General features: G+C 42.7%; 1 protein-coding gene across 2 annotated transcripts in view; it reads left to right on the forward strand.

The window, feature by feature from the left end:
* cdh4 (cadherin 4, type 1, R-cadherin (retinal)) overlaps positions 1–27,880 on the forward strand; it is a 574,783-nt gene that overhangs the window by 534,832 nt on the left and 12,071 nt on the right. For both annotated transcript variants that reach the window (XM_060910366.1, XM_060910367.1), the window contains exons 9-11: positions 5,788–5,925; positions 27,072–27,257; positions 27,531–27,784. In XM_060910366.1, coding sequence (XP_060766349.1) covers positions 5,788–5,925; positions 27,072–27,257; positions 27,531–27,784 — 578 coding nt within the window. The remainder of the gene's footprint in view (positions 1–5,787; positions 5,926–27,071; positions 27,258–27,530; positions 27,785–27,880) is intronic.

Raw genomic sequence — 27,880 nt, forward strand, 5'->3', positions numbered from 1 at the left:
ACCGGAGCACCCGGAGGAAACCCACGCCGACACGGGGAGAACATGCAAACTCCGCACAGAAAGGCCCTCGCCGGCCACGGGGCTCGAACCCAGACCTTCTTGCTGTGAGGTGACAGCGCTAACCACTACACCACCGTGCCGCCCGCCCTGAAAACATGAAACATAATATATATGTAAGACTTGCGACGGTACATAATGCGTCTTTTTATATAGAGTTTAGGACACAAAACACACTTTGTTTTGCCGATAACAATGACTAGCAATATTGCAAAGATGAATTATAAAGCTAAAAACATTATAAAACAGGAGTCTGTACTGCAGTACCGTCTTTTCGTTCAGTTTGCCGTTGCATTTAGGAGGAAATTAAACAACTTGTCCTCCTCACCTTGACATGCATGATGGGCTAATGTCAAATGATAAATGGGGTAAGATAGATTTATCTATGGGATAATTCACTATGCAAATGATATATATTTACTGTGGACGTCCTGAAGTCAACCCGGGAAAACGTAGAGGGCGCCAGCGACCGCTCGTAGTGATGAAAAGCACAAACGCACACTTGCGCCTGAAGCGAGCCAATCAGAATCGGCGTTACAAATTGGGAAGAAATTTTTTAAAAAACGGCGATCACAGGGGAGGCGAGGATGCTGGTTAATACGTCTTGTTTTTTGTAATGTACTCGCTCGAAAATAATTTTTGTGCTTAAAGAAGTCGACAGTAAGTGTGCCCAAACAGACCTAATCCGCTAAAATATTTTTGGTCGGGCAAATTGGGCATTCGGGCAATGCCTGGTGTTGAGGCTTGAATTACAACTTCACAACGGAGTATTTGACTTCCTTGTTGTTTTGTACACCATAGAGCTTTGTTGCAGTTTAGTTCTCTGCTTGGGAATAAACCTTATATACTAACTGACTGGCCCCAGTAAAGCTTGCATGTTTGATTGCTTTAATTTTGTTTAAGCTGGATAGGTGCCCTTGCTCTTTCAGCAAGTTTGGAATCTACGTGTATATATTTTTAACTCCCAAACTCTCAGACCTCTCTTCTGTAACCCGCATCTTGAGGTTCTGTAAGGATCTGTAACAGGTCATGCACACAGACTCTTGTACTGAGGTAAATATCCCAAGATATTTAGTGATACTTGGGAATATGAAGAATGTTGAATTTGCACCAATCTGTTGGAGAGAAATAGTCCCCTGTGTGGATTGAAGGTCAGTGGCTTTTTCGGCTCACCATCTGGTGGTACACTCGAGCCAGGCCAATCAGCATATGGGTTGTTCATTTTATGTTGACTGCTCTTGGTTGCTGATGATGGAGAAACACAGCATGAACAAAGAGCAGAAAAGAAGTTGTTTTGCTGTGTGTTTGTCCAATAATTTTACATGAAAACCATTTTGGTTGGACATTTTTGTTTTATTTTCTTCCCCCTAAACATCCCCTTCTCCTGTGATGATTTGCAGCTACAATAATGATTCAACATGAATATTATTTTAACACTATAGTTTCTTATGACTTCAGTAATTGTTTGCATGAATAACTGTGTGTGTGTGTGTGTGTGTGTATATATATATATATATATATATATATATATATATATATATATATATATTAATTAGTGCTGTCAAAAATGTCGCGTTGTTAACTTGACTCAATTTTAACGGCGATAATGTTTTTATCGTGAGATTAACGCTCTGTGACATGATGCCACGCCCCGCACAGCCAGAGTCCTCTGCCCTCCCCCGAAGAGCCACGGTGCTCGGCTTAGGTTTCGTTTTCCCATCGGCGGCTCCAGCCCCACTTTGCAGTGGCTGTGACAAGACGTGTTATGCTCTGCAATAAAAAAAAAAAACATTGGTACAACCAGTGTTCGAACTATGCCGATATTTTCGGGGGGTCCCTTTTTTTCCCCCCTTGGGGGGGGGGTGCTTGCGCTTGTCTCAGAGCGCGGCTCTCCATCGCGCGCTCACTTCGGATATGCAAATGCTTCCCGTTACACACGATTGCTATGTCAATAAACATCATTTTGCCAATATTTTAGAGACCCCCCAACATTTCCCAAATCATGTTTTCAAGGGATCTCATGTCTGTTTCAGGGGATCTCGGATCCCCCGAGTACCCCCGTAGTTCGAACGGTGAGCAAGCCCATTCACTTTTTTATGCTGATAAGAGAATTACAATGGTTTTTCATGTGACAAAAATGTGCGATTAAATTGCGATTAATCGTGAGTTAACTATGACAGTCGCAACATTAATCGCAATTAAATATTTTAATCGCTTGACAGCACTAATATATATAAAAAGGTATCTCGGGTGAAAATTCAGTCCAAATTGCTTGAAACTGCTCTCATTGAATGCAGAACATACTTTTTAGGGCAGTACGGTGGTGTAGTGGTTAGCGCTGTCGCCTCACAGCAAGAAGGTCCTGGGTTTGAGCCCCGTGGCCGGCGAGGGCCTTTCTGTGCGGAGTTTGCATGTTCTCCCCGTGTCCGCGTGGGTTTCCTCCGGGTGCTCCGGTTTCCCCCACAGTCCAAAGACATGCAGGTTAGGTTAACTGGTGACTCTAAATTGAGCGTAGGTGTGAATGTGAGTGTGAATGGTTGTCTGTGTCTATGTGTCAGCCCTGTGATGACCTGGCGACTTGTCCAGGGTGTACCCCGCCTTTCGCCCGTAGTCAGCTGGGATAGGCTCCAGCTTGCCTGCGACCCTGTAGAACAGGATAAAGCAGCTAGAGATAATGAGATGAGAATGAGAACATACTTTTTACAGAATTAAAATGTGTTTATCCGTTCTTGAGATATTACAAATCCAGGATTGAAAAAAAAAAGGCTTAATTTTTAGAAAGCTGCCGTAATATTCTGTACGAGGATCACATGGTATAAAACAGGCCTCATTAACCGATGAGATCAAATGTTTTTTTCTGCATAACTCTTCTATTTTTATAGATATTCACATGGAAATTGGCAGGCACATAGATGGTTGTATACCGAATACATGAATTAGTAAAAACGAATTATGAAAATGAGTATTTAATTAGTGTTAATTATGCTAATGAAGTAAAACCGTTAAATCGGTACACTCTCCTTCACAGTTTCATCAAATGCCTTTATTTGTGCAATATAAAGCTGATCTTAACTCTCATTTATACATCACAAAGAAGGAGAAATCAGTGTTGATTATAAAATCTGCATAAATAAGCAGTGAATGTCACATATCTACCATTCTCTATCAAAATAAAGTAATAAAAGATTATATCTAATACCCTCTTTTGTGCTCTGTAGGCCTTTGTATTTCTCAAAAGTATTACTAATGTTTATATTCAAGAATATAAATGATAATATTCACAGCTTTCAAGGCGAACCTTGAAAAAACTGTGAGCGCCACATCCAATAAATACTTCCAGTTAATTGAACTGAAATCGACACTCGCGTTTCTGACTTCCGGTTTTTAAAATCTCATTCTGACCACTAAGATCACAATATTTTTTCATCAAAACGACTACAGTTCTATTCTAACATAGTTATTTATTTATATGAATCAGTTTGATTTTAAAAAAATAAGTAGGTAAATCTATGAAAACTCATATAAAAGTCTCCCGTGAATCATAACATCAAAACTAGCAGACGGAAAAGTTTGCTGAATATTTCATCAGAAACAGTGAGAGCGAGAGAACATCCTTATAAAAGTTATCTGATTGATATTCACAAGTAATACAGTCGGAAACCGATCAGAAGAGAGAGCGAGCCTGACCGCTTTCGCGTGACTCAAAAAAAAAAAAAGCACCGGCAGTTTCCCGACGTCCCACGAGCAGAGAGTGTACGCTGTTGTACCGACTTCAACCTGCCGTTACTCCCAAAGTACTGAACAGATCTTAACAAGATGCATTTATTTGGAAAGCAGAGATTATACGCTTTTTAAGGATGGTATTCATGATGGAAAATAATCAAGAGTTAAAGGAACAGTCCACCGTACTTCCATAATGAAATATGCTCTTATCTGAATTGAGACGAGCTGCTCCGTACCTGTCCGAGCTTTGCGCGACCTCCCAGTCAGTCAGACGCAGTCAGACGCGCTGTCACTCCTGTTAGCAATGTAGCTAGGCTCAGCATGGCCAATGGTATTTTTTGGGGCTGTAGTTAGATGCGACCAAACTCTTCCGCGTTTTTCCTGTTTACATAGGTTTATATGACCAGTGATATGAAACAAGTTCAGTTACACAAATTGAAACGTAGCGATTTTCTATGCTATGGAAAGTCTGCACTATAATGACAGGCGTACTAACACCTTCTGCGCGCTTCGGCAGCGCATTGATTCAGAGCTCAGATATCAATGCGCTGCTGAAGCGCGCAGAAGGTGTTAGTACGCCTGTCATTATAGTGCGCACTTTCCATAGCATAGAAAATCGCCACGTTTCAATTTGTGTAACTGAACTTGTTTCATATCACTGGTCATATAAACCTATGTAAACAGGAAAAACGCGGAAGAGTTTGGTCGCATCTAACTACAGCCCCAAAAAATACCATTGGCCATGCTGAGCCTAGCTACATTGCTAACAGGAGTGACAGCGCGTCTGACTGCGTCTGACTGACTGGGAGGTCGCGCAAAGCTCGGAGAGGTACGGAGCAGCTCGTCTCAATTCAGATAAGAGCATATTTCATTATGGAAGTATGGTGGACTGTTCCTTTAAGCAATGACAGATTTGGAAACTTTGAGCGTCTGCATTGACAGTTTTCACAGTGCGGCCAGCGAGCGTCGTCTATGCCTATTTGGAGGAGAATGTCAAAATGTAACACGCGTCAAAACGCACAAAACTAAAAATAACTCGCTTCCTGTTGAGTATGGCTAATACAATGTACATTACCGTACAGTTTTATTCGTCTTAGGGCACAACATTTGACACAGATAGGTGAAACTATATACTGGGCAGAAGTGTCAATTACATGTGGGGGTGCTATGGAGTCTGCCGGACACACCCAAGGCCAAACTTCTATCCCTGAGTAGCAGTGGCCAGGACTGATGTGTGTACCAAGTTTCATGAGTTTTTGCCCATGAGAACCACCTCAGTAATGTCCAAGTCTTGAAGAAGAAGAATCCTTAGGAAAACAATAGGGCCTTGCATCTTGGTGCAGCGCCCTCTGGTGGACACCTAAATACTACTTTAGGCCACACCAATTTAATTAGTTGGTTCTCGGATTTTTTCAGGAAAAATATGAAGCGAGCGGGCGAAATTTAAAAAAAAAATGTTCTGATGGTAAAATTAGCGGTGGAAATAGACCAAACAATACAGGCAAACCAGTAAACAGAATTTCAACACACCTGTCAAAGATTTTACGCTTCTGTTCGCTGAATATCCTAACAATCACAAACACAGGCTTTGCAGGACTCCCCTCCACAGGCATGTTTCTTCCACAAGTCTTTATCGAAAGTGAAAGGGGCGATTTGATTGGTTTTTGACGTCACGTGACCTTTTCTGTTGGCGGGAGTTTTTCATTTTGCATTTTCTTCAAGCGGCGATTCCGAGAACCAACCAATTGAATTGGTGTGGCCTTAGTTAAAAAGGAATTTATTTTTTCTACATTAATTAAAGGAGATGGATTTAAGAAAATACTTGAACGTTATAAACCTTTCAGGAAGTGAACACCTCTGTTCCTACTGTAAAGTAACCTTTAAAAAATGCTTTGTAAATTGCAGGTATTATTATTCATGAACCGTAAAAGCTATCTGCATTTAGGTTCAATCATATATATTCCAAACGCATTTGCTAAGCTTTGTATAATCTCTTGTCGTTTGCAGAAAGTGTCTCAGTACACGCTAATCGTGCAGGCCACAGACATGGAGGGCAGCCTGAACTTTGGCCTTTCCAACACCGCGACGGCTCTCATCACCGTCACCGACATCAACGACAATCCTCCAGAGCTCGACGCAAAAACGGTGAGTGTGCTGTGCTAAGCTAACGCATGGCGTGTGAACTTGATGCCATTTGTGCTCTTGTGCTGTCGAGCCTGTCATACACCCTGATGTCCTCTTTAGCCTTGAAGCAGAAGTGCGGGGGAGGGCGAGTTGTACCGCGAATGTGAGAAAGAGAAGGAAGAGTGTGAAGGGTAAATCAGGACAGGTGCATATGGAGGAGGAAAAATAGGACATGAGACGTGTTTGTGAGCTTGTTGCTGAGAGAGAGATAACGCTCCGTTATCTCTTCCTCACTCACACTCGATCTCCATTCGTTTTCTCTGTTTGGTGCCAGTTTCGCCTCAGGTGGCTGTGTTTTGTCTTTAGGCATCTGGCTCGTCTCTCTCCCTGTCGAAACTCGCACATGTTTTTCACAGCGTTTGTTTCTGTCAGCCTATGTCTCGCACTCGCTTTTACCATCCGGTCTTCCTCCAGCTTCTATTTTTTTCTTCTCTCCACGTCTGCACCAATGTGTCCCTCCTGTGTCGCTCGATCCTTCTGCTTTCCATGCTTGTGTGTCAGCACTCATGTTGCACTTATTCACGGTTAGCCTCAGGCTTATAACCCACTGTTTGGCACGGTGTGATTTCAGATCGTTTTTATCTCCTTTTTCTCACCTGCCACTTTCGCGTGCTTCCATCACCAACAAGAATAACTTACACTTTTGGGACGGACAAATAATAGAAGTGATTTTGAAAACACTTTACAGTGCTGTGGAGTCCTAACGCTTTTAACCTTGCCTTGTAGGGTTGAAACCTTTTCATTTTCTCTCGCTTGACATTAATAAAATAAAACAAGTGCTGCTTTTCATATTACCAAGAAACTGAAAAGCCTTCAAAAGACTTTCATGTGCCTGCAATTCAGATTCAAAATGTATTTGTCACTTACACAATCGTACAGAGTATGACATGCAGTGAAATGCTGAGTGCAATGCTCCGTTGGGTGTGTGTGGGGGGGGGGGGGGGGGGGGAGTAAAATAGAATGTAATTAATAGAATAAAAAGAAAATAAGAACGTGATGATGGAGTGCTCTGCAGAATATACACTATATACAGAATATGTAAACTTATTCTATATGAGTAATCGTGCGCTCTGATTGGCTACTCTCCTACTCGACTGTCAGCTCATATGGACCCTTTTCAGTCACGTGACCTTCGTAAACACGACCGCCATTTTGGACATGTAGTGGACTTCGGCTCGAATCGGTTTGAATGCGAGGAAGGCGACAAACATAAAAGAAAAAGGAGCGAGATGCAGAAAACTGTATTTACTAGTTTACTGTAATTATGATCTGGCAGCTATTTACACCGGATCCAGTGTAAATAGCTGCCAGAGCCAACGTCCGAGCTTGCCGGAGCGCGCTCCGGCCGGCCGCGAGCTAGCGCGCTCCGGAACCTCGGACGTCGGCTCCGGCAGCTATTTACACTGGATCCGGTGTAAATAGCTGCCAGATCATAATTACAGTAAACTAGAATGGAATGTTAACAGCAATGTAATGCCTTTTCTGGTTAATTTTATTCGTCTTACCTCCAACAAAGTGGTCACTACACAAGCGTTGGTGTGCCGCTATCCATCTTCTCCGTCGGTCAGCATCTACCGGGATCCGATAAAATGATAACCCTTGCCTTGTTTGTTGATGGTTACTACATCCAGGTGCACAACAATATAGTGGCATGATGGAAGTCTTGCTGAAAATAAACACTTTCTTTGCTGCCGTTCCTCAATGTTGGCTGTGGTAAACTACTGGTAGTACATGTCCAAAATGGCGGCCGCGTTTGTCGTGACGTCACGTGAAAAGGGTCCATACCTGTACCATGAGTAGAGAAAAACAAAATGGCGGAGCGTGTTGCTGAACCAACCGAGGACGAAATAAAAACTCTACTCGAAAACAAAACCCCAAAAAAGGAACGAAAGTATTTGATGTTAAGAAAATATCTTTTGTATTATTTTTCAAGAATTATTATAGCTTTTTTTTATACAAATTGCTCCTGTCATTTCGCCGGTTTGTTTAGATTCTAAGCGGAAATTACTTTGTTGGATGTTTTGTGTAAAGTTTTTATTTATCAAATTTGCAAAAAAAAAAAAAATGCTGTTTCTCAAAATCCAGTGAATAGAATAAACTGGTTATTCCACTCAATCTCGTCGTACAAGGCTTATTGCCAACTCGGTGCTACGCGCCTCGTCGGCTGTCAGCTCATGTACGACTCAATTTCATGGAATAACTGTTAAATAAAATGTCTATATTGTATATATGGCTCTGCAATATATACAATATACACACACATGAACATGTAACAGTGCCGCTTTACTTGCGGATACTGGAGACTCCTTCCAAAAATGTGAAATAAACATCTCCTTACAGAAATCTTCACCATACCGGCAATGAATATAAACTGTGCAGTCGGCATTGCTATACAAGCTGCTTTTATAGGAAATTGACGCCTTTCGACCAGTCTGAATCGAGATTTCAACAGTGCTGTGGTATGAAATTTTTTAAAACTCTGATTTTTTTTTTTTTTGGTTAAACCTCAAAATATATACTTCTCTTAACATCTTTTGCTTCGGCCAAAACTGGATTTTTCTACATTTTAATTTGCCATCTCAACATTAAAGGTCCCATGGCATGGTGGTTTGTTGATGCTTTAAACGGGCTCGTGGAGGATTCCGGATGTTATATCCGCAGCCTTTCTCGAAATGAACCCTCGGCACGTAAATATAGCCTCCTGGGAGAAAGCCCCATTTCAGCGCTTTTCCCAGTGCGTCGTTTTGCTAATGAGAAGCAGGAGGCGGGGAAGGGTAGAGGGTGGGGGTGGGCCATGGGGGGAGGGGCTTGACCAAGCTGCGCACACACATACTCGCTGCTAAGACAAAACCCCGTTCTCCCTCGGACTCCTTTCGTAAACTCAACGTGACACAGAGAACAGAGAGTGATGGTGTTCGGAGTGGTAGTTTACGAACGTATAATACCCTAGGCTTGAACACGCACTCCATAACCAAAGAGGATAGAAGCAGCAACTACAGCAACATAGCGCTTATCCAACAGAAGACATGCATTGCGGAGCAATAGTCAAACATAAGCTCATAAGTTACAGTCAATTTCCAGACTAAACTCAGTTTAACAGAGCATGCTGCATGCTCTTTAGTTTTGTAGCGCAGATTACCTGGCTAACTGCAGGAAGCGGTTAGCTGCACAGCTAATGTAGCCATTGCTAGGCTAACGCACCGATTTTAAAACACGGCAAAACGACCAGTTATACACTTACTTGTTCGGTGTTTGTTGCTGATGCGGCAGGGATGCTTGGTACGGACCCAGGCTTCAGTGACAGTTGATGTGCAGAACCTGCCCTGTACTGTCCCAAGTTGTGGAAACATTCCTCAGGAAAATGCTTCCGACAAACATACACCGTCTTAGGTAGACTCGACGGCGTATTATTGAAGTAAATAAAATTAAGCCACTGCGTCTTCAGGGGCTCTCCCGTCGGCAGTAAAAACAGACTCCTTTCTGTGTTGTCACATCCATGGACAGCGCAATTTCCATGTTTCGCTCGCTTAGGTGATGCCATGTTGTTGTGTCCTCTATGGTCTCCTCACTACAACTGGGCGGGGCAATCCATACAGTGGGTGGGAATCCAGAGGGGGGGGCGTGGGGATCATCTCCCTTGCTGACGTAGTAAAGGGAAGAGCTTATCAACGCGCCGTTTTGACGCGCCATTCTCAAATGTTGGGCATAGTTTGGTTTACACATTATGAAATGTCTAGCCACTGGGGTGACTTAAGAAGGTCAGAGGAACTCATTTTAACGTTAAAAAACCTCAGAAAGTGAAAATTTCATGCCATGGGACCTTTAAGAATCCATAAATATTTGACCAAAATTAACATGGAGATTATATCAGTTGATTTAGTTATTTATTTAAGTCTTACCAAGGTTATCTTTCAACAAAGTTGTGTCACTTTTCTGTCCATTTCCGTCACAAACTCCACTCTCAAGAATTCCATTCCCCTCCCAACCACTTCCACATCCGACTCAATTTCCCAGAAATCTAACACATTCCAAACTCCACCACACGATCAGTCACATGACTCATCCTGCTGTTCAGTCTGCTTGCTGATTGCCTGACCTCGATATCTGATTTGCTCTTTGGATTGCTTGTTGAATGTTTTTAATCGAACCCTGTATTTGCATCCAACATTAGCAAATATATGGCTATCATTTTAGGAGCTATTTTTACAAACACCGTGGTAAAAACATGCTTAAAGATGCCTAAAGCTACTGTACGTGAGATTTCCTCACCCATACCCTTTTTCGACCAACAGGGAACGGGTTCCATTTTTGTCCGCGCGCTGAATTTTGAACTGTTCAAGAGCATTTCGACCAAAAATAAATTGGAATCAAAATACAGCTGGTTTTTCCAACGTGAACTGTGACGACATTAGTGGGCGTGTCATTAGTTTGGAGAAGAAGTGGAGCACAGCGGGGGAAAAAATGGACCAAAAACAAATCTGCAATAACAGAACAACAGCTCACAGGTCATCGATGCCCAGCGTCATCTTGCGATTACTGTTTACTCCCGTTGTGAATTGTACAACGCCCTCCGTTCATAACGCGTCCTTGATTACAATGGTTCTGCTCAAAACTGGTGTAGACGTGGGTTGGTTCACTAACTGGCACCAAGGCTCAAAGAATCCTGAATAGACATGCGGTTAGGTTAACATGGGGCAGCCTTGGGCTGAAGTGCCCTTGAGCGAGGCACCTAACCCCTGACTGGGTGCTGGAGCATAGCTGCCTACTGCTCTGGGTATGTGTGTGTGTTCACTGCTTCAGATGGGTTAAATCCAGAATATGAATTTCACTGTGCTTGAGTGTACATGTGACAAATAAAGGCTGCTTCTTCTTGAAGAACCTGTCGATCAGAAAGAGGTAACCGTGAACGGCAGTCTTCGCTGAAGTTGTTGGATAGCTAAGATTTGTAGTGCGTCTTATTTTCATTTGCGCAGCATTAGATGCATTAGAAAGTTTCTATCAACTGAATCAACTAAGAAGTGAGTGCATGCTGTAGTCATCAGCAGAACTGACTTCTTAGTTGAAGAACTGACTTCTTAGTAATTACATTTAAGGCTATTCATGGTCTAGTGCCAGAATACATTAATGACTTAATTATCATTAAGGGTACATCGCGCTATTCTTTGAGATCAAATAATGGGCTTCTCCTTGAGTTGCCAAGAGAGTGAACGAAGAGGACATTGGGGGACAGGGCTTTTTGTGCTGCCGCCCCAAAACTATGGAACTCGCTACCAAGTAGTATTCATAAATGTAGAACTTTGGACAATTTTAAGAATATGTTGAAGAGGGGGCGGCACGGTGGTGTAGTGGTTAGCACTGTCGCCTCACAGCAAGAAGGTCCTGGGTTCGAGCCCCGTGGCCTTTCTGTGTGGAGTTTGCATGTTCTCCCCGTGTCCGCGTGGGTTTCCTCCGGGTGCTCCGGTTTCCCCCACAGTCCAAAGACATGCAGGTTAGGTTAACTGGCGACTCTAAATTGACCGTAGGTGTGAATGTGAGTGTGAATGGTTGTCTGTGTCTATGTGTCAGCCCTGTGATGACCTGGTGACTTGTCCAGGGTGTACCCCGCCTTTCACCCGTAGTCAGCTGGGATAGGCTCCAGACCCTGTAGAACAGGATAAAGCAGCTACAGATAATGAGATGAGATGTTAAAGAGGCATTTATTTAAGTTAGCTTTTATAAATAAGATTTAATCAGACTTATTTTATCTTTTTTTCCCTGTATTTTTATTGTAGTTTTGGCTCATCGTATATTTTTAGTTTTTAATAAGTAGATATTCTTTTATAGTTTATCTTTGTGATGTGCAGGTGATCATATATTCATGCAGCCTGCACACTATAAATGTAAATTATTATGTGCCATAGAGAAACGGACATTAGTCTAATCAGTTTAGTCTGTACCAGATACTGGTTGTCAGAATGTCTTTGATGCTTTTGTGCCACAAAGACAAGATAAGAAGTCAATTTTTCAATGTAATTTGTCAGAATATATTTTTACATGGCTCTATATAAAGGCCCCGGCGAGGGCCTTTCTGTGTGGAGTTTGCATGTTCTCCCCGTGTCCGCGTGGGTTTCCTCCGGGTGCTCCGGTTTCCCCCACACTCCAAAGACATGCAGGTTAGGTTAACTGGTGACTCTAAATTGAGCGTAGGTGTGAATGTGAGTGTGAATGGTTGTTTGTCTCTATGCGTCAGCCCTGCGATGACCTGGCGACTTGTCCAGGGTGTACCCCGCCTCTCACCCAGAGTCAGCTGGGATAGCTGGGAGGCTCCAGCTTGCCTGCGACCCTGCACAGGATAAGCGGTTACGGATAGGTCAGTCAAAATTTCACACTTAAATGGTAGAAACCATTTATTTACAAAACATGCATCATATGTGCAAGATGATTTACAGGACGGTCTCGACCTGTTCGCCATCGTATTCAACACACAAAAACCAGTGAGCAACAGTACCATTTAAAGCCTGGACACACATTTCGCGGGGAATAGATGATACCACAGTCCTTATTCTGTCCTTGAGGTCATTGATATCACGACCTTTCCTGCTATACACGCGCTCCTTCACCAAACCCCATAACCAGAAATCACAGGGCGTCAAATCGGGAGTGTGGAGGCCACGGCAACGCTCCACCGCGACCTGTCCATCAACCTGGAAATGTGTGGTTGAGATATGGCCCATGGCGTACGTCTATCTGCAGGAGAAAAACATCTTGTTTTACGCATTTTAAACATCTCTTAGCATCGTTAGCTAGCACTTCTTGGCAGACAACACACTGTGGCAGTGGAGCATCTTCAGATCCAGTCCATGAAAATCCAAACTTTAAATAATCGTGGTCATACTTCCTTCCTTCTTTTTTTGCTTGGCCCAGACTCTGTCTCCTCACTCACTGTAGCTTTAGGTACTAAAAATCGATCCATTTTGTCTCTGACAAAGGCTAGCTGAAGTTCGCTAAATGTCCGCAATAGTAACTTATTCTGGTTTATTTTTCCTCGCGTTGCGCCCCCCCTGAAGAACTCTGGCGCCCCCTAGGGGAGGCGCGCCCCACACTTTGAAAAGCCCTGGGTTAAATGCACAGAGGAATTTCACTGTCCTTGAGTAGACGTGTGATAAAGTTCTTCTCACATATATATAAAAAAATACTGTACATAGTTGAAAATGGTAAGAGAGTAAGCAGGTAAAAATGCTTAAATGCAGTCTGTGGTGAAATACTTGTTTTATATTTCTACTCCTTGACGTTCTGAACCTTTCTGATTTGACGATGGCACTTATAGGGCTCAAAAGGTCATAAAGTTCATAAAAACAAAGTGTTAAACTTTCGACTGGAAGCCTAAACGTTCGTAATAGTTTTGTCTGCGGCTTTGTGATGAGTCATGTTTGTTGCCAATATATTCTTTAAAAATAAACCTTCCAGACAGCATAGCCTTTCTTTCTGACTTCATCCCATCAGCGATTCATTTACATAAAATTTGACTCATTCCAAAGGAAAAAAAAAGTCATGAGTGGAATAAAAGTCTTTCCTTTACAATTAGATCATTAGGTGATGAGTGTTTCCTTTCCAGCGAGATGAATCATCAGTCGTTCATATATAATTATTATTCACTAATGCGTCACCCCATAGCGTTTTATTCACACAGGTGGAAAACGACTAATAGAATTATCCAGTGAGTGTTCAAACTTTTGACTGGCACTGTATATGAAATTGTGAAAGTTGTAATTGCTGGGAAGAGAACTGTACTGTACTGTATGCTGAAAGATGAGGAGGGAAAACAATAGCTCTGATCAGGTTCGAGTCCTTGAGACGGGATTTACACAGAGCTCAGGGTTGGTGGCGCTCAACTTTTTCACATGAACAGTTCATTACATTCACACTTTAATCCAAAACCACTCCAGCGCTCGCAGAATAAAAGTGAGCAGTTAAGGCTTTACGGCGACATTTCATTATCTATGATTTAGCTTTCACCAGTTCAGTCTGAATTCAGCTTGAGCTGTCTGTACTGTCTGAGCTTGCCGTCTCTGCTTCAGCACTCTGAAACTTGTATTCTTGTCCTTGTATCTCTGATCTAAGTTTAGCTCTAACTTTGAGTTCTCTCCATTTCTACTCAAATTCTGCTCTCATTAACTCTTCTGGGAAAAATCACACACGTTCGACATGAGCAGGGAGTACATTCACATCCAACATTCATATGATACCTGCAAAAAAAAAAAAAAAACACCCAAACACATTTTGGCGTTAATTAGATCAACACATTTTGTGTACACAGTCATAGCAAGTGCAAATACACAACACGGATAATTAGGCACAACTTGACTGTGAAGTGACAGACCTTGCTTGAAGTAAATGTTGCATTAACCATTTCCTGTTTATGTACAGTAACTGTTCCCTTGTTTCTCATTGGCCACTGAAGGTAAAATATGTAATTCTGTACCATATACTGTCTAAGGGTGTATTCAGACCAGGATAGTTCGATAGTTCACTTGCTTTGGTCCGAACCAAATTTTTTTTTTTCATTTTGGTGCGGTTCGCTTTCACACTGTACATTTTAGTAAGCGGACCAAAATCTGTCAACAAAGCCACGCGCCCTGAGGTCGTTCAGCTATTGGTCAGAGACGACACGCGCACAAAGCATTAAGTTCAAAAGTAGTCATGGAGGCTTTCTGTGCTGTTATTCTTTTTAATGTCATCAAAGCTATATGTTTTTTCCAGTTTTTACTCTTTTCACAATTGTGCGATTACTATGCTGTTGTACAAGCAATTTATCAACGACGACGACAAAGGGCAAGGCGGCTACGGAGGATGGCGCTGATGAGCGCACATCATGTTGTGACAGTTCTGGCTCTTCACGCAATAGATGGATTTCTTTTTTGCGTCGCTAGTACCGCCACTTTTTGAAAGAATGTCCCTGATTTTAATGTAGGTCTGACGGAGTTTCTTCACTTTTAGCCGACATTGTTCTGGGGAGCGCGTGAACCCCTTCTCCTTCATTTTCTCACTGAATACAGCAAACACGTCGCCATTTTTGTGCGTTCTCTCCAAAAGCTCAGATATGTGGACATCTGCCCATATATCCACAAGGGTACGCGTTTCTTCCTCGGCCCACGTTTGCCCCCTACTCATTTTTTGTACTCGCCGACCACTGGTGACTGAACGACCCTTGACAACCGAAACAGTGTTTGCACTTTGCGGTGGAGTGTCAAGACTCTGTTTCCCATAATGCTCGACAAACGACGGAAGCTCCCGAGGTACAAAAAAGCAAAACTGTCAGATTAGGTCCGGTCTGCTTTCACACCTCCAAAAGATCCACACCAGGGTTCCTTTGGTCCGGACCGAGTCCGACCTTGCAGCTCGGTCCGCTTGTTTGGTCCGGACCAGAGTTCGGTGGTTTGTATTCAGACCAACCCAAAAGGTCCGGACCAAGGGAAATTTGGTTCGTTTGGTCCGGACCAAACAATGTAGGTGTGAATACGCCCCAAGTGTGATCGAAATTCTACATTTTATAAATCACTTTCAATGCATCGTTTCAAACCAACTGCACCCCCTGATTTACAAATAAACTTTTATGTTCAGCTGGTTGCAGGTTCAGATGCGTCTTATGGTAATAGACAGGTACATGCTACTTGTATATAAGGCCTGATAATATTTAAGTTTAGATTTTGCACAATTCTATCGTCACTAACTAAATACTGGAGAAGCAACAGCTCATGTAAAAGAAGGTTGATGGGATAAATACAGTAACTTGCCAATACTTTGGCTGCATTCGAATTATGTATGAAAGACATTTAAGGACCACTACCCAACCGTAGCTGTAGTACATTCTGTGAGTGTGTCCTTATTACTTGCTCACATAATTCAGACATATTCCGCTGCTATCTTGCTTGTCCTCTGACCTTATTTGTTCACAGATGACGTACATTTAGGTACAGTGGCAATCCGTTACCATTAGAGCTGGGACTTCAGACAAAACTTAACCAGAGACACCAAAAAAGCAACAGGGAAAAGGATTTTGTAAGGGATTAGCGGCAGGCTGCCAGGTCGCTCCGTCGTGTGTAGCTGTCGATTTTAAAAGTAACTCAGTAAATTACAAAGGGAAACGAATACTGAAGTCTGAGTGAAAAAATGCTGTAGTGAGCGTGCGAGGAAGAAGAGTCTGGAGACAGAAATCTTAGTTTCTCGGTCGTTAGCCTGTGCTACTCGCTGTCAATAGATAGCACTGGCTTGACCGCTTTATTAGCATTCGCTAACACTACTGATGAACGCTACACCGGCTGGAAGGTGACTTCACTGCTGCGCTGATGGATTCGACTTGTGGTTAAGCTCACGTTGTGCCTTCGAGAAGCCAGAGGGCAAGACATTTTTGGTCCCTCCCACTATAAATCAAAATCTGATTAGTTAATTCATCTGTCACTTCCTCCATAAACATACACTGCCATGGCCTTGAAGTTCTAACCAATAAATGAGTCAGCTCTAAATTCTTCTCAGCCTAGAGACAACAAACAAACAAAAAATCTCATTGGCTAACTCTATTTTAATGTTTTCAGGATAGTAACCCTTTCGTTTCTGAAGCAAATTTGATAGAAAATGAGGCCGAATTAGAAGAGAAGAATTATAATGAAATTATGAAAGCAATTAAAGGAGAACTGAAGGCAAATTTTTAATCATCAAAATTCTATTTCTCTCATTTTATTAAATATCCGAATGCATTTCTGACAGCTATTTTGTCGCTGCTATAGCAAGTTATGACTGTTTGAAATACGCTATGTAATATATCAGTCTGTATGTCAAAGCAAAAAACGAGATTTGCTGAGACCTGTGCGAGACATCGTAGGACGGAAGTAAAACGTACAGCGGAAATCAAAGTGACCGACGTCTGCCAACGTTGTCAAAAGCCGCGCGCGCCCTCTTTCGAATGCTGATGTAATCAAGCCGAAAGTTTTGTTTGTTTTGATAGCAATCAGGAAAGTTTGAAAAAAGCAGGCAGTAATCGTCATTTCAACTCGTTTTTGTGCAATATTTCGTTTGGAAAACAGTTTTCAAAATGGCGGCACTGACACGTTTCGAAGTCTCGCACAAGTCTCGTGAAGATCGTGCGGATAAGCGACGCCTGTCGTGGACCAAACGTGGCTACAAACCGAACAGGCCGATAAGTATAATATTTAATTGCAATTAGTTGCCAATATGAGTCACGATATAAGGTTAATAAAACCGAAAACGTAATTGAATAACACGTTAAATAAGAAATAAAGCGAGTTTAAAAATGACTTCAGTTCTCCTTTAAAGAATAAAAGAAATGAAATATTACATTTGAAATGCTGATATGTTTGGGCCTTCTCTAAAGGCCTAGAAGGCCTTGATGGTTCCCCTCTAATTGAAAAATATACTGTACGTGTGTGTATATATATATTTTTTTTTTTCTGCAGAAATGTTTAATCAATTCCTGATACGTTTGTACACCGCTGTAACAACCAATTTTGCTTCGGCCAGCCACCTTCTTTCTATTTTGCCCAGGAGAATTCTTCTTCGGTTATTCCGAGGCTCCAGCTGAATTATGGGATAGCATAGTGTGGTACGTTTACATACTACAGATGTCGTAGGTCATCCCCGTACCATTCGACCACTATTAAATGCGTGCTAATTATTCGGACAGCCGACATACTGCTTTTTGTGTACTAATTAGTATGGAAGTGTGCTTATTCAGATGCAGCCTTGGATTCCCCCCCCCCAAATTTCCTTTCTGACATTAATGTGTTATTGCACAGTCAACTTTCCTGGAGGTGTGTTTCTACTTATTTTTCCAATTATAAGCCAATTTTTGGTGCTTCATCTTAATACCTTTTTTTTTTTTTAGTCCGTCTTGATAATTAGGATTTCTACACCAAAATAATTAACTAAGTCTTACCTACTTAAAAGTTAGAGCCTGTCTGATATTTAGTGTACTTTCATATTTTAAAATACTCCATGCTTTTTTAGTTTGTACCACACGCTTGAGTTTGTTTGAGATAATACCTAATACCAAAGAAAGCATGACCAAAGCTACTGTCGAGTTTCAAAAATTGGCAAGTGGAGTATGATGCAATAAATATACAGGGCAGGGCAGGTAGGACACAGTATACACTAACTATACAGAACAACATCGGGATAAAGCAGACTGCAGAATTGTGCAAAGCTGACTGTGCAAATTACATCAGATTGTAACGGAGTCGTTTCCTCTCTCTACACGAACTCCAAGTCTCCGAGTGTCTAGTTGCTTCTGCTCCAGTGCAGGAGGCTGTGAAGTTTGAGTTGTCTCTGCGTGACAGTTGCACTGAGCAGGAAAGTGCAGAGATGAGGATGAAAGCATAGGAACCCAGACTGCACTTTTGGATTTGATTCAGTCACCTACCTGCAAAACACAGAGGTAGACGAGGGTGAGGAACGTAGGCCGAGAATGACTCACAAGTCATGCGTGTTTAACATTCCTCCTGTGTTAAAGAAATCAGCCATGAATACAGATGTGCTCCATGTTGAGGTTCACTTGGCTTTTGCGCTTATGTGCGGAAAGCTCACTGACCCGTTCGAACCGTTGATTCATTATTAACAAAGGCAGTGAACAATCTGTTGTTTCTCCAGCAAGTCCACACTTCCCTTAGACTTGCAGTCAATACTGCCGCAAACACAAAACTCCCACTAACCGTCGATGGAGATGCGCCATGTGTTTGTCACAGTCTTGCCATTGATGTAATCAGTAAGTATTTGTATATGACAGCAGCCAGGAGGACTGAACATCTTTCCCTGAGACGTAGAGAAACCGAAACGAGCTCTTTAGCAAATACTGCTCAAGGGGATGTAAACCAAGTACTGATTTTAGAGACACTGCTATGTTTTATTCATTTCAGACAGGGAGAGAGTCGTTTCTCAACAGGAACGAGAACATAAACGTAACGTTTGGAAGCCCTTAACTGTCTTATTGGTCTCTTATACCACAGTGACCTGAATAACCAACACATCACACTTTCTACCTTTTTATATAGAGTTAAAAGCTAGATGGCTTTTCGATTTCATAAAATCGGTGAAATTTAGTTCCTTCTGAAATTTGGTCATTGTGATACATGTTTAATATCTCACAAAACAGCAGGCCATTCTGTGGCTGGGAAGTTATTTAATTTGAGGGGATTCCCTCGCAAATAATGTGCATGAAATCGTTCGCTTCACGCAGTCAAGCAGACAGAGGACGTCCGTGTGCGCATGCACAGGTTTACCACCTTCTTCTTTTGGGTTTTACGGCAGCTGGCATCCACAGATGGCATTACTGCCATCTACAGGTTTACCTTTGAGCGTGCACTGACAGTTCCAACATTCTGTCGCTAAACAAACAGCTGATCACACCGAGGTGCTCGCTGAGCACCGATATTTATTAGTTTGGTCCTGCGTTTCCTTTCTTTCACAACAAAACGTCTTTTCTCACTTTCCATTACTGTAGCCGGTCTTTCGTGTTTCATTCACACACTCACGTCCTCCATTTTTCTCTCCTGTTTCAAATTTGTATCCCACAGTGCCTTGCATGAACAGGGAACGCCCACCATGTGATGTATGACGTATTATCTTGAATTGGGTCACGGCGAAGCAGGAAAAAATAGCAGAGAATTAACAAAGTGCCTTGCACAGTAAGGTAAGACAAGCGATATCGTGCCCCCATCGTGTTGTCTCTCTGGACCTCCAGAGCTGATGGGTACGGAAGTTGCCCCGCAGTGATAACTGACTTGCCGAGTGATGCCATCCATTGGCCATTTGAGTGGCTCTTCCGCATGCCATCTGGTGGTGTGCCACTGACCCTGTTGGGTTCATCTCCCACACTGCACCGAAAAGCGCCCTGCTGCCAGCACCTTATTGGTGATGTACTATAACCCACAGCTAGAACCCAGGCAGGTGCTACCACTCCGGGTCAGAGCGGACCTGGGAGCAATGGTGATTAAGGGGTTAACTCCACTTTCCGCAATACTCAAGTCCTCCCAGACCTGAGACTCACCACCGGTTGCAGTTTAGTCATACCCAGGACTTACCATATGAAGATCAAAACGAAAACTATGATATTCATCTACTATCTCAACCCAGATGCTCCATATCCAACTCGCATTCATAAGCCGAGCGGGTATTCCCATCAAAAATAAGCTATCTGGGTAGTGACCTCAAATATGATGAACCATCCACAGGTGATGCTGAAATAACACTTTGTATCAACCTAGCAGAAGGTAAATTCCAAGAACCGAGGCAAAAGCTTCGGAATTTCAACATCAGCTGGGCTACAGGTATGCTCTTCCTGAATGCTTTTGTTAGGAGTCGTCTTACTTAGCACAAACATGGAACTTAACGGCTGCCCAGCAAAAAAGAATTAGCAGCAGTTACTATGATATGTTTTGTAGAATGCGAGGAAAGATGAAAACTATCTGAAAAGAAGTACAGACAAAGATAGCGATACCGTAGACAAGGACAACGAAGATACTGAGTTCAGTTATCGTTACTCTAATGCTGATCTCCTCCGCATCTGTAAGACCACCTCAATAACTGACTTTACAGACACACTACAGTCAAGATACTTGGCCCATGTTGGTCAACAATGGAATCTTAGCGTAACCAAACAGTTGTTATTTAACGTTGACAAGAATGGGGGTGGAAAAGGCCAGCCATCAAAAACACTAGGAGAGAGAGTACTTAGTGACCAAAGAATATCTGCAGATGAATATTTTATATATTTTATATATATATATATATATATATATATATATATATATATATATATATATATAAATTCATCTTCATTTCAAGAATTCAAAATGCTTCATTGGACTTTTTACAATTCAGTTAAAAAAAAAGTAACCTATTTTCTGTAATTACCTCACCCACGAGGTATTGTAATAAGTGCTATTTGTTTGTGTGTCTGCTAACAATCTAGCGTCTAGACAGTTGCACTGACTGACTTCAGATTTTCAGGGTAGGTGGGCAATGGTCCGTAAATTACCTGATTAAATTTTGGGGATAATCAGGGCACCGGAAAGGGTCAACCTTTCGGTCAAAATAACACATTTATAACTCAAAAAAGTTTGCCGGTAGACAAATGTTTACTATTATGAGCATATAGGAACTCCCATGTGGCCTTTCATTTGGCACCATGATCTGTGACCTTGAAAGGTCAAACTCAAGGTCACAGGTTTTCAGAGGGCTGTAACTTGAAAATGGTTGATGGTAGAGAGATATTTACCATTATCAACTTATAGGAAGTGCCATATGAGCTTTCATTTGGCACCATGACTTTGAAATGTCAAACTCAAGGTCATGGATTTTCATAGGACTATAATCTGACAGTTGATGATTGAGAAATATTACCATTATCAACATCCATCCATTATCTCTAGCCGCTTATCCTGTCCTACAGGGTCGCAGGCAAGCTGGAGCCTATCCCAGCTGACTACGGGCGAAAGGCGGGGTACACCCTGGACAAGTCGCCAGGTCATCACAGGGCTGACACAATAGCCCTGTTCACACGGCACATATTTGCATCGATGCTGCACCGATGTATTTTGTTGCGATATATCTTACACCGGTGTAAATTTTGTGGAGCGTTCACACGTCACAACCCTGCTTACTAGAGAGAAGCGTGTTAGCACCGGTGCAGCCCCACTTGCGGTCACACGGCAGTTTCTGCGACCGTGCTATAGTAGCAAAAACTTTATTACTATCATTTCCTTTGATAGTAATAAAGTTTCGATATCATTTCCTTTTATTATTATCATCATTTCCTATCATTATTACTATCATTTCCGATAGTAATAATGCGGAAATGAAATATGCGCATGCGTGAAAATGTACTTCCTTTTCCCGGTTGTCATGGCATCATCAAGCGCCGGGAAAACAACGTGGATGAAGACACCAGTGTTGCCAGATATTGCTGACTTTTTCCATCCCAAAATATGTTCAAATCCACCAAAATGCACTTAAAACTGACAATCTGGCAACACTGGAAGACACGCAGTTCTGTTGTTGATATTCGCCGTTTTGGAAGTGCAAAATACCAGGATGCAAAATTATGCAATGCCCGTATGTAATCAACTCTCCTGACGCGTAGCGAGTCTACCCCTGTAGCGTTCAGACGTCCCATTTTATATCGGTGCTGCCCCGCAAACTAGCATTTACTCCGGAGTAAATTTCTTAAACCACCTCCCGAGCAGGGTTAGATTTGCACCGGTTTAAGCAGCTTTCAGGGGCTACACCGGTATAACTTTGTACCGTGTGAACGCTGTACCGGGGCAGCCCCGGTGCTACACCGGAGTAAAAGTTGCCGTGTGAACACCCCTATAGACACAGGCAACCATTCACACTCACATTCACACCTACGGTCAATTTAGAGTCACCAGTTAACCTAACCTGCATGCCTTTGGACTGTGGGGGAAACCGGAGCACCCGGAGGAAACCCACGCGGACACCATGCAAACTCCGCACAGAAAGGCTCTCATTGGCTGCTGGGCTCGAACCCAGGATCTTCTTGCTGTGAGGCGACAGCGCTAACCACTACACCAACATGTAGGTATAAAATAAGTGCTGCCAGGCAAGGTTTGTTTTACCTGGCAACACTTGTTAGTGCTAAAGTTCACTGGTGTCCCCTAATTAATAATCTAACTATCTACATTACCAGCAAAAATTTTGCACACCCCTACTCATTCATAGGTTTTTTTTTTGTATTTTGACTGTTTTCTTCATTGTAGAACAACACTGAAGACTTAAACTGTGAACATGTATGGAATTGTGCAGTAAACAAAAAAAAAAAAGGTGTTTCATCATTATCTTAACCACCTTCATGAAGCAGTCACCTAGAATGGTTTTCAATTAACACGTTTTTCCATAACAGGCAGTCATGTAGCAACACAGGCCTTTATGAATAAAGACTAACGCACAGTGAATGAATCTTGCACAAGTGTCGACTTCTTTTTAAGTCTATTAAACAAGCGTGTTCACTGAAACCCACAGGCTTCTTGTTGTACAATCTCTGGAACACACTTATTGATGTACGAGTAAAATCCATCCCTGCGCCATTGAAAAATGTGGACGTACTGTTCCTGGTGCCATAGACGAATTCTTTTTAAAGGGAACCACTTATGGTCTGTAAAATGGACTCGTTTTTAGCTGCTTGTGTCGAGACAGTTGAGCTGACGCAACTTTCTCTTTTGGAGAACTGCTTCTTTTTTTTTTGGAGGCTACAATCCATCTCTGCCACTGTGTGCCCTTTATGTCTGCGCAGTGCAGTGTGTGTACGTGTCTATTTTTCCAGGTTGGGATGTGTGCGTGCATGCGTGTGTGTGTTCTGCTTATCAGGAAGTGCTCGTGTGCTGTTCAGACAGCGTGCAGCAGCAGCGGGACAACAGAATCCTCTGATGGGCTCATGATTAAGGCCAGCGAGCATCACATCACATCTCTTGCTTGCTCTATTTTAGCCGTTCTCTGGCACCCTTTCCCGCTTGTTCTCTCTCTGATGCCTTTCGTGTTTGCTCTCTTTTGGTTTTATTCTCTTCATCTCTGCTTCCTTTGCTGCTGACAAATTTTGAAAAAAGTTCTTTCATCTTTTTTTGTTATGTCTGAAGTGAAAATGTGTTTTGACTGCTGCCTCTTGATGTGCGTTGGCTGATAATTAGAATTTTAAAGATATTTCCAATTTAGTCACTAACACGCACAATTCCACTTCACAGTTCTGTTTTTAATTTTGTTCTGGGCTTTTTGTAACACTTTACTGCTGATCATTAGGGAAGCCATGCCCTAATGGTTAGAGAAGCAGCTTCGGACCAAAAGGTTGCTCGTTCGAGTCCCTGGATCAGCACCTAACTGCTCCCCGGGCTGCTCCGGGGATGTTGTCCGTCACTCTGGATAAGAGCGTCTGCTAAATGCCTGTAATGTAATTGTACAGAAAACCTCTGTACACGGCCAATACGGGTTACACTTTTTCCTATATTATTATTTGGGGAAGAGGCAGTTTATACCCCGGGCACATCGCCAATCTATTGTAGAGTTAACACAGAGACGATCAACCATTTGCACTCCTAGGCAATTTAGAGTTGACCAAATCCGCATGGCTCTGGACTGTGGGAGGAAACTAGAGCACCCAGAGGAAACCCACACGGGCACGAAGAGAACATGGAAAGGCCACACGTAAAAGTCCCAGTCAGTCATGAGGTTCGAATCCAGACCCTTCTTGCTACGAGGTGAAGGTTATTAATAATTTTTAATAGTTTCATAAGATGCGCTATTGCAAGTACACTTAATAGGAACACTTCTACAGCCAATCACGTAGCAGCAATGCAATGCATAAAATCATGCAGTAACAGATCAAGAGTTTGAGCTCCTGTTCAAATTAAACAATCAGACTGAGAGGGAAAAAAACCCACTCTGATCTCCGTGACCATAGCATGCTGGTTTGAGTACGTCAGAAATTGCTGAGCTCCATAGTTTTTCAAAAACAACAGTCTCTAGAGTGGCGCGAAAAACAGAAAACATCCAATGAGCGGCAGTTCCGTGAATAGAACCGTCTCGTCGATGAGAGCGGTCAGAGGAGAATGGCCAGACTGGGTTGAGCTGACAGGAAGGCCAGGGTAACTCAAATAACCACTCTTGACAACTGTGGTGAGCAGAAAAGCAGTTCACACCACACGAGGTGGATGGGTTACAACGGCATAAGAGCACGTCAGCGAAGAACAGGAATCTGAGAGAGCAGTGGGCTCGGGCTTGAACTCACCTGAGCTGGAAAGCTGAAGATTTGAAAAACATTAGCTTGTCTTTCTCGGGACATTTGGCTCGTTCCCATGAGGAACTAAGGAATTGTTTTTAGTTAGATGTACAACCCCGATTCCAAAAAAGTTGGGACAAAGTACAAATTGTAAATAAAAACGGAATGCAATGATGTGGAAGTTTCAAAATTCCATATTTTATTCAGAATAGAACATAGATGACATATCAAATGTTTAAACTGAGAAAATGTATCATTTAAAGAGAAAAATTAGGCGATTTTAAATTTCATGACAACAACACATCTCAAAAAAGTTGGGACAAGGCCATGTTTCCCACTGTGAGACATCCCCTTTTCTCTTTACAACAGTCTGTAAATGTCTGGGGACTGAGGAGACAAGTTGCTCAAGTTTAGGGATAGGAATGTTAACCCATTCTTGTCTAATGTAGGATTCTAGTTGCTCAACTGTCTTGGGTCTTTTTTGTCGTATCTTCCGTTTTATGACGCGCCAAATGTTTTCTATGGGCGAAAGATCTGGACTGCAGGCTGGCCAGTTCAGTACCCGGACCCTTCTTCTACGCAGCCATGATGCTGTAATCGATGCAGTATGCGGTTTGGCATTGTCATGTTGGAAAATGCAAGGTCTTCCCTGAAAGAGACGTCGTCTGGATGGGAGCATATGTTGCTCTAGAACCTGGATATACCTTTCAGCATCGATGGGGTCTTTCCAGATGTGTAAGCTGCCCATGCCACACGCACTAATGCAACCCCATACCATCAGAGATGCAGGCTTCTGAACTGAGCGCCGATAACAACTCGGGTCGTCCTTCTCCTCTTTAGTCCGAATGACACGGCGTCCCTGATTTCCATAAAGAACTTCACATTTTGATTCGTCTGACCACAGAACAGTTTTCCACTTTGCCACAGTCCATTTTAAATGAGCCTTGGCCCAGAGAAGACGTCTGCGCTTCTGGATCGTGTTTAGATACGGCTTCTTCTTTGAACTATAGAGTTTTAGCTGGCGACGGCACGGTGAATTGTGTTCACAGATAATGTTCTCTGGAAATATTCCTGAGCCCATTTTGTGATTTCCAATACAGAAGCATGCCTGTATGCGATGCGGTGCCGTGCCGTCTAAGGGCCCGAAGATCACGGGCACCCGGTATAGTTTTCCGGCCTTGACCCTTACGCACAGAGATTCTTCCAGATTCTCTGAATCTTTTGATGATGATATGTTCGAACTCCTTTCTGATATTGCTCCACTATTTGTCGGCGCAGAATTAGGGGGATTGGTGATCCTCTTCCCATCTTTACTTCTGAGAGCCGCTGCCACTCCAAGATGCTCTTTTTATACCCAGTCATGTTAATGACCTATTGCCAATTGACCTAATGAGTTGCAATTTGGTCCTCCAGCTGTTCCTTTTTTGTACCTTTAACTTTTCCAGCCTCTTGTTGCCCCTGTCCCAACTTTTTTGAGATGTGTTGCTGTCATAAAATTTCAAATGAGCCAATATTTGGCGTGAAATTTCAAAATGTCTCACTTTCGACATTTGATATGTTGTCTATGTTCTATTGTGAATACAATATCAGTTTTTGAGATTTGTAAATTATTGCATTCTGTTTTTATTTACAATTTGGGCTTTGTCCCAACTTTTTTGGAATCAGGGTTGTAGATATAGCATCGCATTAACTAGCTGCGTTAATGATTGTCAGTTGAAAGTCATCGTAAGGACAGTAAGACGCGTGCGCGCGCGTCTGCATGTTTTAACGATGTTACAGAGAGAGTTTGGATGCGGTCTCTGCACATGATGGAGTCATTATAGTAAATAGCATGTGGCAGACACACATGGGCAATTCCTTCAAACCCAAACCCCTGATTACGGAAGCTTAACGAGCAGCTGTGGACACTGATAATGGACTGAGGGTGTGTAAGAAGTAGGTGTGTGTACATATTTCATATAGTCCATAAAACTGAAGTGTGCTTTCAAACGTGGTCGTGTGTCAGGATGACGCAGTACAAGGCGATGATGTGAAAGCAGAAACATGGAGAGACAGGAGCAAATGTTGAAAATGTGCCAGATTTCTCTGGTGAGCGACACGGAAAGGCTCAGGCTTTCACAAGTATTAAGCAATGCAGCAAGTTGTTTATTTATTTCTTTATTGAACCATCACATTTGAGAAAGAAATCATTTCAGTGAAGCTTTTCATGATTTATAGCCGTTTGTAGAATTCTGACGACGGTTGTGTTTTGGTCAGCCGGTGGAAACTTGTCAGCTTTAAGAACAGCTCTCCTGACTGTATATTTTGTGTTCAATCTCTCTCTCATATCCAGTTCCTGGGCGAGGTGCCGGAGAACGCGGTGGGTATAGTCGTGGCTAATCTGACCGTGCGAGACCGAGACCAGCCTCACACCCCCAACTGGAACGCAGTTTACAGGATAGTGGGCGGAGACTCCATGGGCCACTTCACCATCCGGACTGATGAGCTCACCAATGACGGCAGAGTCACAGTGGTCAAGGTGTGCACAAAACAGTCACGGGTGTTTGTCAGCTCATGTATGTGGAAGAGGGCAGCGATTGGTGATGTACAGAGAGTGTAATCGTTCTTGATTCTCACTCCTTAAACTTGTAGAACAAAATAATTGGCTACAGGTCTAAATCTCCATGGACATGCACACTGGCAGAACACCAGGGATGCAATTAGGGAAAATTTGACTCCGAAATTCAGCATGGTCCCGTGTTGTTGCTTCGTTCCTTCATCTCACTCACGTTTTCATTCTGTATGTGCGTAGCCAGTGGACTACGAGAGGAACGGCGCCTTCATGTTGACTGTGGTGGTATCGAATCAGGCCCATCTGGCCAGCGGCATCCCGTCGTCTCTGTCATCCACTGCGGGCGTCACCATCTCCGTGCTGGACGTGAACGAGGCTCCCGTCTTCCCCTCCAACCCCAAAGTAATTCGCTTTGAAGAAGGAGTTCCTGCTGATACCACGCTCACTATATTCGCTGCTCAGGATCCAGACCGCTTTATTCAACAGACTGTCAGGTATGACGTGTATTTAGTTTTATTATAGTTCTGACTAGGAATGGTCATCCTTTAATACCATGTAACTCTTGAAGTCTCGATTCTTTTTGGTCAGAA

The sequence above is a fragment of the Neoarius graeffei genome, chromosome 26 (assembly GCF_027579695.1).
Source record: "Neoarius graeffei isolate fNeoGra1 chromosome 26, fNeoGra1.pri, whole genome shotgun sequence".
NCBI classification, from domain to species: Eukaryota; Metazoa; Chordata; class Actinopteri; order Siluriformes; family Ariidae; genus Neoarius; species Neoarius graeffei.